This window comes from Salvelinus fontinalis, chromosome 1, assembly GCF_029448725.1.
Source record: "Salvelinus fontinalis isolate EN_2023a chromosome 1, ASM2944872v1, whole genome shotgun sequence".
Taxonomy (NCBI): Eukaryota; Metazoa; Chordata; class Actinopteri; order Salmoniformes; family Salmonidae; genus Salvelinus; species Salvelinus fontinalis.
Window position 1 is genome coordinate 33,198,547 of NC_074665.1, and position 14,200 is coordinate 33,212,746.

Consider the following 14,200-nt stretch of genomic DNA (forward strand, 5'->3'; position numbering starts at 1 on the left):
GTAAAGAATGCCAGAAGGCGAGAGAAAGAAAGCCATTCTGTCCTTCTTCTCTTTTCCACTGTCTCTGTGTGTTTCAGTTTGGCATCTCTCTCCTCACGCCTTCTTGCTTTTTACCTGTACTGAAGTGTACTGTACTGTGCAGGCCTGTCGTCCTTTACGCTCTATCTCAAACCTCTGTCTTTTCCTCTGAAAGTTCTCATACCACCAAGGATACAACTCTGCCGAATCACAAATGATTTCACTTTTGAAAAAACTTAGGGGGAAAAAGGACACATTTTATTTATTAACGCTATATAACAAAAACACAAGCACTGTATAGTATGCATAGGATCTTTGTAGTTTTGTTAATAAAATGGTCATGTGACAAACAAAATAGTGCTTTGATAAACACATTAAAAGTCATCAAGATGCATTATATTTAGATATTGAGGAACAGAGCTTTAGATTGTGCATCAACGCAATAACTACTTCAGAACACATATCTTTTTATATCTACAGCTTAAACCGGGATAATAACATAAAAAAAACACTAAAATAGATTGCAAAATAGGCTGGGGTTTAGTTGTAATTCAACAGCGCATGCATCTCTCATGCCTGTAGCACAACGCACAAACAGAAAAAGCATTGAAACCCTAAGGACGCTAAGACAGAAATGTATTTCAGAAAATAAGGACAAAATCATCGCTGCATACTGAAGTTAATTTCCATCACAATAATATCCACATGCCATGGACAATATTTTGACAGGTTTGTGAGTCTTTTCTCCTAGTTCTCTCTTAAGTTCTATATTTCCCCTTTCAACTCACTAGCCTTAGCATTGCTCAAGGTCTGCTCTTTACCTTGGGGTCACCCATGATGTTGAGTACATCATCAAGAATGGATGGGCCCAAATCGAGTTCAAGTGACAAAAGGGAACCAGTGATGTAGGAGATGGAATCCTGTGACACCCTCTTGTCATTGCAGAACTCAAAGTCAATGTCGCAAATGCGCCCCTCGTCCACCCCGCTGTCCCTGTCCACCCAGTCTCCATTGCAGTCAGAGAGCGCTTTCTCATAGCAGAGGGTAATGTCATTGTTAAAGCTTCCAAAGCCATTGCAGTTGCCGTTGCCGTTGAAGCCTTCGTTACCATTGCAGGTCCCATTGCTGTTGCCGTTAATGTAATAGGTTGGTGTAGGCTTTTCATAACCGTTTTCAATATTATAATTCTCATAATTGCTTTTTTTTGCTTTCTTCGTCTTTGGCTTCTCTGGTTTCTCTATCAGATCCAGCAGGACGTCTGGTTTGGATGTGACCCCTGTAGGAGGTTTGGTGTGGTTGCTGCTTAAGACCTCAAGGGAACACAACAGGGTTTCCATCTCCAGAATCTCCAGTTTATCAGTCCCATCTGGGCCCCCTAGGGGAGGGGTAGGAACCCGCCCTCCCATGCTATCCAGTGGTTCCTTAACGGGCATAGAGAACACATTGGTGGAGAGGAGGGGCAAGGTGAGGGCCTGGCACCCCCCGATAGAAGGGAGCGAGATGGCGTTCTTCAGAACCGGGGAGGGCGTCTCGGTGAACTGGGCATCAGATGCGCTGTTGGCCCGCAGGAACTCATTGTGGACGCCGTATTGCGGACGGAACACCTCACCTTTCCCAGGCAGGAGCTCAAACTTCCCCTGGAGGAAGGACATGTCCCCGAAGGCGTCCCTCTCGCCGCCCTTTCCGATGTGAATGGTGTGGCGGAAGTCCCCCAGCGGTGGACTGATCATGTCTGGGGACAGGATGTCCCTCAGACGACACTTCTTGCCTTTCTTGCTGTTGGTGGACTTCAGGTAGATGGGTGCTTTGGCAGGCATGGTGGTCACTGTCGAATAGAGCTCAGAGATAAAGGACAAAGGGAGGAAAACACTCCTAGAACGTTAGGATTGGTGAAGAACTTCACACTGAACACAAGGTCTCCCTGCGGAGATGGTGGAATTACATTTTCAATGAAACGGCTGTGTTGTCTTTGCCTGCTCCGAAGATAGGTTCGATCTTTGTGTCATTAATCAGGAAATCCAAGTTGAGCAGGAGTCCAAGTTCTCACCAGTGTTGTCTGCGAGGTTGCAGAGTGGGCAACAGGCCACTTTTCTGAAGATAGAAAGAGAACAAAAGGAGATCAGATATTTTATACAGTTTCCCCCAAAAAACACAGTTTATTAGTCTATTAGTAAAATATGGGGTATGTTTTATGCCAAGATGCTTGAGTCAATGTTACATTTTACATAAAAATTCAATATTCACATAACAAACTGAGTCGCATTGTTGACACATTTATACATTTCTCCAACTTCTTCCTAGAATCCTTACTGATCTGTCAATAATGATCTACACTTCATGTCAATCCCTATTCTGATTACAATATAAAGTTACCATCACAAGACCCAAAAGAAATTGTGGACAAGCACGGAACGTCCTCATCCCCAGTTCCCCTCAACCCCCTGTATCTGATTCGAGGGTTAGACCTGCTGAACTGAAGCCCGGGCTCAGGCCCCTCAACTCAGATCCTCTCAAAGCCCCTTCTACCCTTCTACACGTGCTAATATGGAACAGCTGGACTGCAGATTGGTTAAAGTGATGTGAAGGGGCTTTAATAGGATCAGGGCAGGGCAGGCGATGGAGGAGAGAGCTACTGCCCAGACACGCACCAAGATAGAAGGTGGGGGGTGTGGGGGGGGTTGAGTTAGGAGAGCAAATTGACGGAGGAGAGATAGATGGGTTTTGTTTTTACTTTGATACGCTGGATGTTCTGCTTCAATTGTAATATTAGCCAAAATGCCAGGCATCCCACTGGGCACAGACGTAAGTCAGTTCAACGTCTAGTTTTGATTTACATTTGGTTGAGTTAACTAACGTGAAATTAACATTAAATCAACAACATATATATATATATATATATACTACCGTTCAAAAGTTTGGTGTCACTTAGAAATGTCGTTGTTTTTGAAAGATAAGCACATTTTTTGTCCATTAAAATAACATCAAATTGATCAGAAATACAGTGTAGACATTGTTAATGTTGTAAATGACTGTTGTAGCTGGAAATGGCAGATTTTTTAAATGGAATATCTACATAGGCATGCAGAGGCCCATTATCAGCAACCATCACTCCTTGTGCTCCAATGGCACGTTGTGTTAGCTAATCCAAGTTTATAATTTTAAAGGCAAATTGATCATTAGAAAACCCTTTTGCAATTATGTTAGCACAGCTGAAAACTGTTGTTCTGATTAAAGAAGCAATAAAACTAGCCTTCATTAGACTAGTTGAGTATCTGGAGCATCAGCATTTGTGGGTTCAATTACAGGCTCAAAATGGCCAGAAACAAAGAACTTTGTTCTGAAACTCTTCAGTCTATTCTTGTTCTGAGAAGTGAAGGCAATTCCATGCGAGAAATTGCCAAGAAACTGAAGATATCGTACAAAGCGGTGTACTACTCCCTTCACAGAACAGCGCAAACTGTCCCTAACCAGAATAGAAAGAGGAGTGGGAGGCCCCGATGCACAACTAAGCAAGAGGACAAGTACATTAGAGTGTCTGGTTTGAGAAACAGACGCCTCACAAGTCATCAACTGGCAGCTTCATTAAATAGTACCCACAAAACACCAGTCTCAACGTCAACAGTGAAGAGGCGACTCTGGGATGCTGGCCTTCTAAAACCACCACCGACCCAATTGTCCAACAACAAACAAAAATAACAAGATAGGAAAAAAAGACAAAAACAAAGGAAAGCAACAACAGAAAACAACGATGCAAAAACAAAAGACATCAAGGACAACAAAAATCAAAACAGCAAGGCCTACTGTATGCATTTGTGTGTCTGTCTGGCACTATTTACATGTGTGCAAGTGTCTGTGTGTTCGTTTGAATGCGAGTGTGTGTATGCATGTGTACGTGGACACAATGTTGATTCAGCCAGCTTGTGCCCAGTGCGATAAGCCTACAAAGCATCAGGATAATCATAATTGTCAAGAGGTATTACAGTAGATTGTTTTTCAGTTGTTTGCTTAGAAGTTTAATGTGTTGCAATGTTCGCACATGATTTTGCTGTACTTGCAGTAACACATGTTGAGGAGGAATTGATCAAGGGCGAAAAATTTGTGGCACTTGACAGAATCTAGTGCGCACAAAGAAAGTGAAAAATACACTGAGGAGGGGGAGGTTGAGGAGGGGAAGCGGCTAAGATGAAGGGGGTAGGGAGAAGAGGGAGCAATACAGAGGAGAGAGTAGATAGAGTGAGAGAGTGCTTGCCCATTTATAGACATATTTACTTGTGAGAGGTCTGTCGGCAGTGACCCTCACTGACAGAGTGCACCGCTACACAAATGTGCCTGGGCGGCCAAGTCCACCCAAAAAATGTTTGACTGAGAAAGCATCCACATTCCATCTGCGTGCAGCAGACTTCGAAGGGGAACACACTGCATCCAACAGAAAGGCACAATCCTTATCAGAGGCTCACCAAGTAAGCTAGCTACATTTATCCATTGTACATGTTTAGTGGGGACAGCCATGGACACCTGGCATGGTGTTTGAGTCTGGATTGCAGACCAGATGCCAGTATAACATTGAAGACAACAGATACAACAGTCTCTTTCAACAGCAGCCACTTGGTGCACGAGACTAAATAAATGAGGATCCCACCATTTTATGTACTAAATACAGTTTTACTTCCCGTTACGTCTAATACAACAATGGCCATGCATTACTTTCTCAAACAACACAAAAGGCGCCCAAAAACTGAACATACAGTATGGTAGGCTATGTGAAGTGGTTCAGAGAATGTTCTCACTGGGGGGGGGGGGGGGGGGGGGGGGGGGGGAAGCGGTGGGCATTGCAACACAAATAAACTTGCCACTTGACAAGCACTGCGGCTCTATATTTAGACATGACAAGCAGGGTGGAAGGATGCAGAATATCTGTGAGTGGGTCTGTACGGCAGCATTGCTGTCTTAAGAGCCGTGTGCAAGTGAGTGTTGGAGTGAGTGCCAGTGTTTGCTCGACTAGGCTCAGGGGAGATGGCAAGCAGATTTGAAAAAGCTCCATGTGCGAGAAGGAGAGTGTGTTTGTTTACTGCGTGTCGACTGCGAGCGAGTGAGAAAGAAAGACGGAGAAAGATGAATAGCAGACCGTCAGAAAAACACTCCTGCAGTGTTTCTTTGAAGGAACAGAAAAGAAAACACAAAGATCCCCTGCCTCGCATAGCATCTGACTACCTTTCCCTCCCTCCCTTTCTCTCCATCTCTCCATACTGCTCGTTTCCATTTGACCTTGAAAGCTCACTGCAGCTGGGAATTGGGTTCCAATAGGAAGTCAGAGAAAAGCACAGGCAAACCTCCAAATCCTAAACCCTTCCTCTCATGGGTTCGGTCCAATGTATGTGCTCTGTGCTGTGATTGCAGCTACAGCCACGTTATCTGCCTTAAATTAGAGTCCCACACTGCAGAATAAGGTCACGGGCTAAGGCAACTACGGTCTGCCAGTCTTATTGATCATTGGACTGCCCAAAGCCAGACCACCTGCTGGGTCTGTGCAGATGGAATACAGATCTGCTTTTCTCAAGTGTCATGGGAAATGCATTGCTGATGTTTTATGATGGATGATCATGTTGTTTTGGAATCAGTAGTATAACTCTGTAGCAATCCTCCGCAAAGCCACATTTCTCATTGCTGGCCAAGAGGGAATTTGTCTTGGCAGTCTATTTCTACAGAGTTAGACTATTGATAGTATAGATAGAGAGACATCCGATAGCATAGAGAGACATCCGCTATGCATGTAAATCAAGGTTGCCAGCCGTGGCCCATGAGGTGTCAGCTGGTATAGGGAAAGCGGAGGACCTTCCAACTGATCATCCTCGCGGTGGAGTGGAGTTTGGCTGCATTTGGCAGTCATTATTGGAATGTCAGAGGTCACTAGTAAATTAAAAAGGAAGGGGTATTCAGCTCAGTCAGTTAACCCTTTTTTTCCAGAGAGGATAACCAATAGCGGACTCAAGCTGTATAAAAGCAAAAATATCTGATATAAATATTTAAACGAAACTTTCACTGGTTGTGAAATTGTCCTAAATTACAACATGGCTGGTACAAACAAACTTAAGGATATGACAACTTCACAGGAGGGAAAAAAAATCTGTAACGCTCTCCTAAATGTGCCAAACTTCTGCAATTCCATTTGTCAATCAAGCTTTTCAATCAAGCAAATGAGAACACATTCTCTTGCTTAGCTCACAGTTTCCCCGTGATTAGCCACAGTAGGCTGATATCCGGCGGCAGTTAAAGAGGGAATCAGATTACAATGCCAATGAGCAACCCCTTGGCCTGCTGACCCCATGAATAAATCTTTGTCTCTGGCGGGTGTTAGAAGTTGAGCAGGTGCATACTGGTCTAACTCCTACCCAAGGGCCAGATTCACAGTCTACTTTTGGAACAGGGCCCAAAAGGAGCAATGAGCGCGGCACGCGTACGTTGCCAGCCTCGGGGCCCGCCGCGACGCCTCTGCAGAATGCGGTCATGGGTTTTCATTTACAACTCAGGGGAAAAGGGGGGGAGGGGGGGGGGGGGATCTGCTGGCGACTTCCTCACAAGTGGTCGCTGAGCACCGGTCCAATCATCGAGAGTGGCAAATAAAGCTTCGGTGTCATTGGGTCAGCTGTCTGTAGCTGTGTAGGCAGGATGGGGAGCTGGAGCCGCTCCAGCCTTTTAGAACTGGTTTGGGTTCATTACAGACATGATGGGGAATGCAATGTGAGGCCCAGTTTAGCGGTGTTAGCTATTGTAAGCAGAGAAGACTGTAGTAGACTCGGGAAGCACCGAGGGTTCGGGGTAATGGACAGATGATTTTGGAGGGTGAGAGCCGTGGGGTCCTGTTATTTGACCACATCTCTCGTCTCCTCACGACAGTCTGTTTCGGAGATGTAGACCGCCAATGAATTCATGTGACTATCTGGGTCATCTTGTTATTAGAGCTTGTGTAAACGTGCTGTAGTCTAGACCAGGCCTGGGCAATTCCAATCCTCGGGGGCCTGATTGGTGTCACACTTTTCCAACCCATCCCTAGCAAACACACCCGATTTAAACTAATTGCATTTTTAACTGAAGATCATGATTAGTTGATAATTGTAGTCAGGTGTGTTAGCTGGGGCTGGGGCAAAAGTGTGACACCAATCAGACTCCCGAGGACTGGAGTTGCCCAAGCCTGGTCTAGACAAGTGCCTATCATGACACTTTGCAGTTTGGTCTCACTGTACACAGAAATGCATCACATGGGTGGCGGAGCTAGAGAGGCCTACGGTTAAGCATTGAGGCTGCTCACACTTCGGCTCACATTTTGACCTATTTAAGCCACTGCCCTTCATTAAAAAAATGAAACCATCACCTTCCGTCCTTCAAGCAAATGTTTGTCTGATACTAGCATTACTGGGATTTCAGGGTTACAGGGATGTCGCTTCTTTTTCTTCACTGAACATGGAGTTTTGAAAAAATGAGTTATACATTTTGATATACAGTATGTATGTTGGACTGTTTTTTTAAATTCTAACCTTTAACCCCTTAAATTCTCACATGACCATGAATAGACAAACAACCATCTCTTTTGGGCCGCGATTAAAAAAAGAACCAGGGCATACAACAGCAGATGGTAATGGCATCCCTTAGAAGACACTCAGAGATAATTGGTTGGAACTGTTCTGTTACATATAGAAACCTCAATTATAGGCAGTTGTTCCTCTTGGGGCATGGTGTGGCTGTGGTGGGAGTGTAGTAGAATGCAGAGTAGTGTTTGTTCTGTCTGATTCTCCCCTCCTCTGTGCCTCTCCACACCAGCCCTCAGCGATTACCCCGTGCCATCCGCTAGCATGTGTTCTGCTCTCTGCTCAGTTGTACTTGGCAGGGCCTGGCAGGAAACCATATCAAAGCAGAAAAGACATGAAGGGAATGTCAACACAACCACTCACTGGCAATGTGATGAATGCAGTCTTTTTTGGGCTCGATATTCTGAAATCCCTCCAAAAACCCGGCGGAAACCTCTCCAAATCTGTTCACTCGTGAGATTAACGCAAAGCAAAGCGCTACATATCAGTAGAGCATGTCAGAAGTGTGTTGCCTGGCTTAAAATGTCCCCTCCAGGAACAAAAGAGATGGTGTCAGGTTGCCCCTAACTGTTCACCCCTTGTTGTGTAGTGCAATAACATTTCTGGACCCCTGCACTCTTTACATCCATAACTGAACACCAATCATCACAGTTCAAACATTTAGTAGAACCTGACCACTGACCCATCAACTACAAACTCAATGATACATATTCATTTCCATTGTAGTCATTTAGCAGATGCTCTTATCCAGACAGACTTACAGAAGCAATTAGGGTTAAGTGCCTTACTCAATGGCACATCGACAGATTTTTCGACCTAGTGGTCTCGGGGATTCAAACCAGCAATCTTTCGGTTACTGGCTCAACGTTCTTAACTGCTAAACTGAAGCAAGACATCCAACACTGAAGGTGAACCAAGTTAACAGCAACATTGTCCCTCTGAATACTTAGTCCCATTGAAGGTTTTACCAGAATGTCACTGTACATGATACAATGCCAGAGATATCCTACACATTACAAACTAAAAGGTCTAAAACCCAGTTTTCCCTCACCTTTTGTAATTCCTGTGATGAGCTCCTGGTTCGTGTCAGAAGGAGGTGTCCACTGTCCTCCTGAAGGTCTTCGGTCCTAGTGCTGACTGCTGAAGAGGTGTGTGTAGCGTGTGGTTCCCGGACTCACTGGTGCTGGCTGAAGCTCGAGCTAGCTATTCCTCTCTGGAACTGTAGTCTCCTCCTACCCTATGACTGCCGTCTGCAGCACCTGTGCCTGTCTGTCTATCTGTCTGTCTGCTTTCCTAGCCACAGTTCGAGACGTTTTTAGTGCAGGCTGTGGGATGGGACGAGTGGGATCCTCTCCTTCTGCTCCCTGGTGTGTCGAGCGCCCCCCAATCTCTCTTTCTCCTGTCGCTGGACAGCTGTTTGCTGGGGTGGAGAGAGGTCAGGCTGGGGGGCAGGCTGGACAGCTAGGTTACTGTATGGAGGATCAGTATGCTGCCTCTGCTGCTGCTGGCTGCTGCGCTGGAAGTCTGTCCTTTTGTTAAAAACTGTCTGCTCTCTGTCCCTCTCTCTTAAACTACAATATCTTGCTCTGTGTTCTCTTCTCTCTCTCTTTCTCTCTTCTTTCTCCTCCTCTCCACTCTCTCTCTGCATTGATCTGATAAAAGCTGCTCTGTAAATCTAGTGGGCATACAGCAGACACATGGCTTGCTGTATTGAGGGGGTTGGTCCCTCTCTCTCTCTCTCTTACACTAACTATCCCTGTCTATTTTATTAGCACACACATTAAGACACTCATTCTCCCACTATTTCTCTTAACTATATTCATGCCGGTATATTCATTCACATTCTCGCTGTTTCATACTGCATCGTTTTAATTACATTTTTTATCTTATCTGTAACTCTGCATTGTTGGAAATGGACCCACTCGTAAGTAAGCATTTCACTGTTAGTCTACACCTGTTGTCTAGGTAGCATGTGATAAATACAATTTGATTTGATTTTGTACAGTATCTCTTTATGTTCCTCCACACATTTCTCTATTTCCTATAGGGTTGAGTGGAGTGCACTGCAGTGCTCCAGAGGAAAGCTTTTAATTGGCTAATAGTCAACACATGACATACTGCTATTACAGTTTTTTTTTCAAGCGCTTTGGGGCAATTTTCACAAGTATGCTGTACATTTTCATAACTCTATGCACAAAAATGTAAACAGATCATCAAAATGGCTCATGTTTCAAAACTCGAACGGCATTTTCTATTGACTGAGTACAACAAACAAATTCACAAAGTCACTTGTTCACTGCACCAAATCACTCTTTCATTTTGGATACATATTCAATCTAAGTATCTGCTTTTCAAAATGCAATATTCAGTTTACTTTTGATATTATTTTTTTGTCATTCGTTATCAATACAATAACCATCACTTAATCAAACTGCTAAAAACTGCTAACTGCTGAAACAAAATAATGTAGTGCCTAGTTAACTTATATAGTTTGATAAAGGGCTGAACACTGTACATGTTTGTATTCTTACCTCATAAATGTATACATTTGACATCAATTTATGTTGGAAGGTACAAACCAAATCATATATGAATGTGGCTGTAAATACTACATCATCAGCCAGTGTGCTTCAATAGGACAAGGTGGAAAGAGTCACTCTATGTTCTACCATTTGGAATGATAGTGTAGTGTACTATGCACTGCTGAAATACCTATTAGGAATCAAGGTAAGACACAGATACAGACACGTCGAATTGACAATGGTTTAACGTTCCAAAAGGGGCAGGCAATAGAAAGGTCAAGGCAAGCAGTGGTAGGTAAACCAGAGGTGGGGCAATGGTACCGGACGGCAGGCAGGCTCAGGATCATGGTATGCAGAGGTTAACAATCCAGATGTGGGAACAGGAGACAAAGGGCTGTGAGACATAGGCCTCTCGCCTGGAGAACGGGGCATCAAAAAAATTCCTCACTTCTCCCACAAACCCCTCCAGACTAGCGTATATGGCCAGCTGTTGTTCCCACACATCAGTTGCCCAGGTGAGAGCCCCCCCCCCCCCCCCCCCCCCCCCATGGCCAGCAGCATGATGAGGTAGGCTATCTTGGAGCAATCCGAGGGGAAGGAGGAGGGCTGAAGCTCGAAGACGAGGGCACACTGAGCTAGGAACGCCCAACAGGTGCTCGGCTCTCCATTTAAGCATTCCGGAGGAGGTACGCGGGGCTCCCGAGAAGGTGGAATGACCGATGAGACGGCGCTGCTAGCAGCTGAGGAGCTGTGGGGTTACCACCGTGGTAGGCGGCCTTCCAGACAACCCGTGGAATTGCTCCAGCAAACTGTCCAACGCCCGGTCATGGCGTTCAGCCGTCCTCGTGCCTACCGATGGTGGCTCCCTGGGTGGAGATGGCGTTGCTCAGCTGGCCCAGGAATGCTAGGTCAGTCATGGCCAGTTCGTACTATCAGAAATCAAGGTAAGACCCAGATGCAGACACGGCAATTTGACAATGGTTTAATGTTCCAACAGTGGCAGGAAATAGACAGGTCAAGGCAGGCAGGGGTCAGTAAACCAGAGGTGGGGCAACGGTACCGGACGGCAGGCAGGCTCAGGATCAGGGTAGGCAGAGGTTAACAATCCAGAGGTGGGGCAAAGATACAGGTCGGCAGGCAGGCTCAGGGTCAGGGGCAGGCAGAGTGGTCAGGCAGGCGGGCTCAGAGTCAGGACAGGCAAGGGTCAAAACCAGGAGGGCGAGAAAAAGAGAGACTGGGAAAAGCAGGAGCTGAGAACAAAAACGCTGGTTGACTTGACAAACAAGACAAACTGGCAACAGACATACAGAGAACACAGGTATAAATACACAGGGGATAATGGGGAAGATGGGCGACACCTGGATGGGGGTGGAGACAATCACAAGGACAGGTGAAGCAGATCAGGGTGTGACAATACCTGGGTTGTATATAACAATATATTCCAGTCATTATATTAGAGTTTCATTGATACACTGTCAGCTGATGAACTGTGTTGCTATTTTTGCACAAAAAAACCTGTCACCTTGGTAACCACTGCTGCTTGATCGTGAGTCAGAGAGGGGAGGTGGGGTGTAGAGAGCATAGATTGTATATATAAAGGTAGAGAGAGAGAACGAGGAGAAGGGAGAGAGGGGGAATAGAGAGGAGGTGAAAGCCTTCTCCAGCAAATGCGTTTCCCCATGTGTGTTTTTGCTTTGGGGGAAAGGAGTGAAGGCGTGTCCTCGCACGTCCTAATTGTACGCTAAAAGTAGTCCTGTCATGTTGGATGTAGGACAGAGCACAACATTCCCACTCCTCCGCTCAAGTAGATTTGACATAGATAACTCACTCTCCCTAATCCATTTGAAGCATACAATGATGTCTTATGTGATAGATTGGGCCAGTAATAACCAGCTGTTGACGATACATTATACATGCTCTGTTACTGAAATGATTGCAGGGGTAGATTCTGTTGTAGACAGCTTACAGTTGTTGAGCCAACCTCTATTTAAGTTGAAAAGACATCATTTGACACTGTTTAAACAGCACTTGTGAATAGATTGGTGGTGTGGCTTAGCCTGAATACTATAGCTACGAATCCAAGAGCGGAAGACTCTTCTCTGGACTCTAACATGTAGGCTCACTTTTTGTGAACAGTCCCATCACAAGTCAGACTGTTGAATAAACTTAATTTGAAAGAACTTTACCTGTTGTCTGCTGATTTTGTCCATATATAGGAGGTAAATTGAGACAAAATATCCACAGAGTAGTGGTATAGTACAGTACACTTCCTATCATCAAAAGGACCAAGAGCGCGGACAACCGGTAAAGCACTTTTAAAAGACATTGTATTCAACATTCTGGCTTGTCGAGACACTCGCGTCTTTTTTACAGCACCTCTTTCAGACTGATATCCATGGAGTATCCTAACCATGGTAACCATGGTATCCTAACCACAGCCTGATGTTTAGACAACCTGCATACCAGTGTCTTTAGCTAACATTCCACTCCTTGCCACTCCTTGACAATGCCAAAGAGAGTGGCCTTTCGGCAATCTTCAAATATGAACACTATCATTAATGAGCTTGAGGAGAGTAGAGGATTTGATTCTCACAGCTATCCTCCAATCACAATGTTTATGCAAATTAGACCAATTGGAAAAAGTTCTAACTTAATTCATAAATTTGATTGTAAACATTCTAGCATCGGGCATTCTGACATAATACATTTAATTATAAACATAGACATTGGGCGCGGGGAGAACAAGAGGATTTCCGTTTATTACATTTTTACCACCAGCCCATGTGATTACATCACAACAGAGAAGCTATCGCCATTCAAACTCCCAGCCAGTTCATTATGAATGTTTTAGACTGTTTTATATCCATCATGCAAGAGCAAGGTGCTTCTTTCCTGAATATATAGCATATAAAAAAAAAAATCATTGCTCAAAATATATTGCTACTTCTGGGACACACATTGGGCTAGGCTACAGGTTCAAGAGCTATGAGAGGAATAGAGAAAGGATGGAAGAGAGAGAGAGAGAAGCCAGTGGAGATGCCAGTGGAGCAGTGGACGGTCCTCAGAGGCGGCAGGGGAGGACCATCCTCCTCAGTGAATTTCATAAAAATAAAAATGGTATAACATTGAAAAAGCTATAATTTTTAGATACAACTATACTAAATATATTTGCATGTCACCAAATAATTGATTAAAACACACTGTTTTGCAATGAAGGTCTACAGTAGCCTCAACAGAACTCTGTAGGGTAGCACCATGGTGTAGCCGGAGGACAGCTAGCGTCCGTCCTCCTCTTGGGACATTGACTTCAATACAAAACCTAGGAGGCTCTTGGTTCTCACCCGCTTCCATAGACTCCATAGAGTGTATATCTTGTTCAATAGGCTATTAGGAGGCTAAAGACAATAAATCGAAGTAAGCGTCCAACAAGCTTTTGTTGTCTGGCTTTCTTGGGACTCCACAAGATTTAAGAGGAATAGCCGTTAAAGAGGAGAAGCCAGGCGCGTAATTGCGCAACAGAACAAAGACCGACAGGCGTGAGATTTAGTCTATAGCATAAGATAGAAACATATGCTTGTTAGCCCATAATTCATTAATTCAGTGTTAGGCTTAACACTGCAGTGAAGATATCCAGTCAATTTACACAGCGAAATAAAAACAAGTTTATCAGATAACGAAATCATAGGTATCCTACAGTACACTATATGACCAAAAGTATTTGAACACCTGCTCGTCGAACATCTCATTCGAAAATCATTATTATCGAGTCGGTCCCCCCTTTGCAGCAATAACAGCCTCCACTCTTCTGGGAAGGCTTTCACTAGATGCTGGAACATTGCTGCGGGGAATTGCTTCCATTCAGCCACAAGAGCATTAGTGATGATGATGTTTGGCGATTGGGCTTGGCTCGCAGTCTGCATTCCAATTCATCCCAAAGGTGTTCGATGGGGTTAAGGTCAGGGCTCTGTGCACGCCAGTCAATTTCTTCCACACTGGTCTCAACAAACCATTTCTGTATGGACCTCGCTTTGTGCACAGGGGCATTGTCATGCTGAAACTGGAAAGGCTCTTCCCCAA

General features: G+C 44.7%; 1 protein-coding gene across 3 annotated transcripts; it reads right to left on the bottom strand.

Moving 5' to 3' along the window:
* Positions 1-261: 261 nt before the first annotated feature.
* On the bottom strand, positions 262-9,281 carry LOC129853267 (cdc42 effector protein 3-like). Of its 3 annotated transcripts, none has more exons than XM_055919156.1 (3): positions 8,653-9,281; positions 1,961-2,109; positions 262-1,843 (listed from the first exon to the last, which is right to left on the bottom strand). In XM_055919156.1, the coding sequence occupies exon 3, from the start codon at positions 1,833-1,835 to the stop codon at positions 822-824; it is 1,014 nt and encodes a 337-aa protein (XP_055775131.1). In that variant the 5' UTR covers positions 1,836-1,843; positions 1,961-2,109; positions 8,653-9,281; the 3' UTR covers positions 262-821. The 3 variants fall into 3 exon arrangements, with proteins under 3 accessions (XP_055775131.1, XP_055775123.1, XP_055775114.1); XM_055919148.1 differs by adding an exon at positions 7,715-7,903 and having other exon boundaries at positions 262-2,109; positions 8,653-9,280; XM_055919139.1 differs by having other exon boundaries at positions 262-2,109; positions 8,653-9,280.
* Between the last annotated feature and the right edge of the window lie 4,919 nt (positions 9,282-14,200).

Excerpts from the sequence above, each read along its gene's own strand:
- LOC129853267 (XM_055919156.1), bottom strand. The coding sequence starts at position 1,835 with ATGCCTGCCAAAGCACCCATCTACCTGAAGTCCACCAACAGCAAGAAA.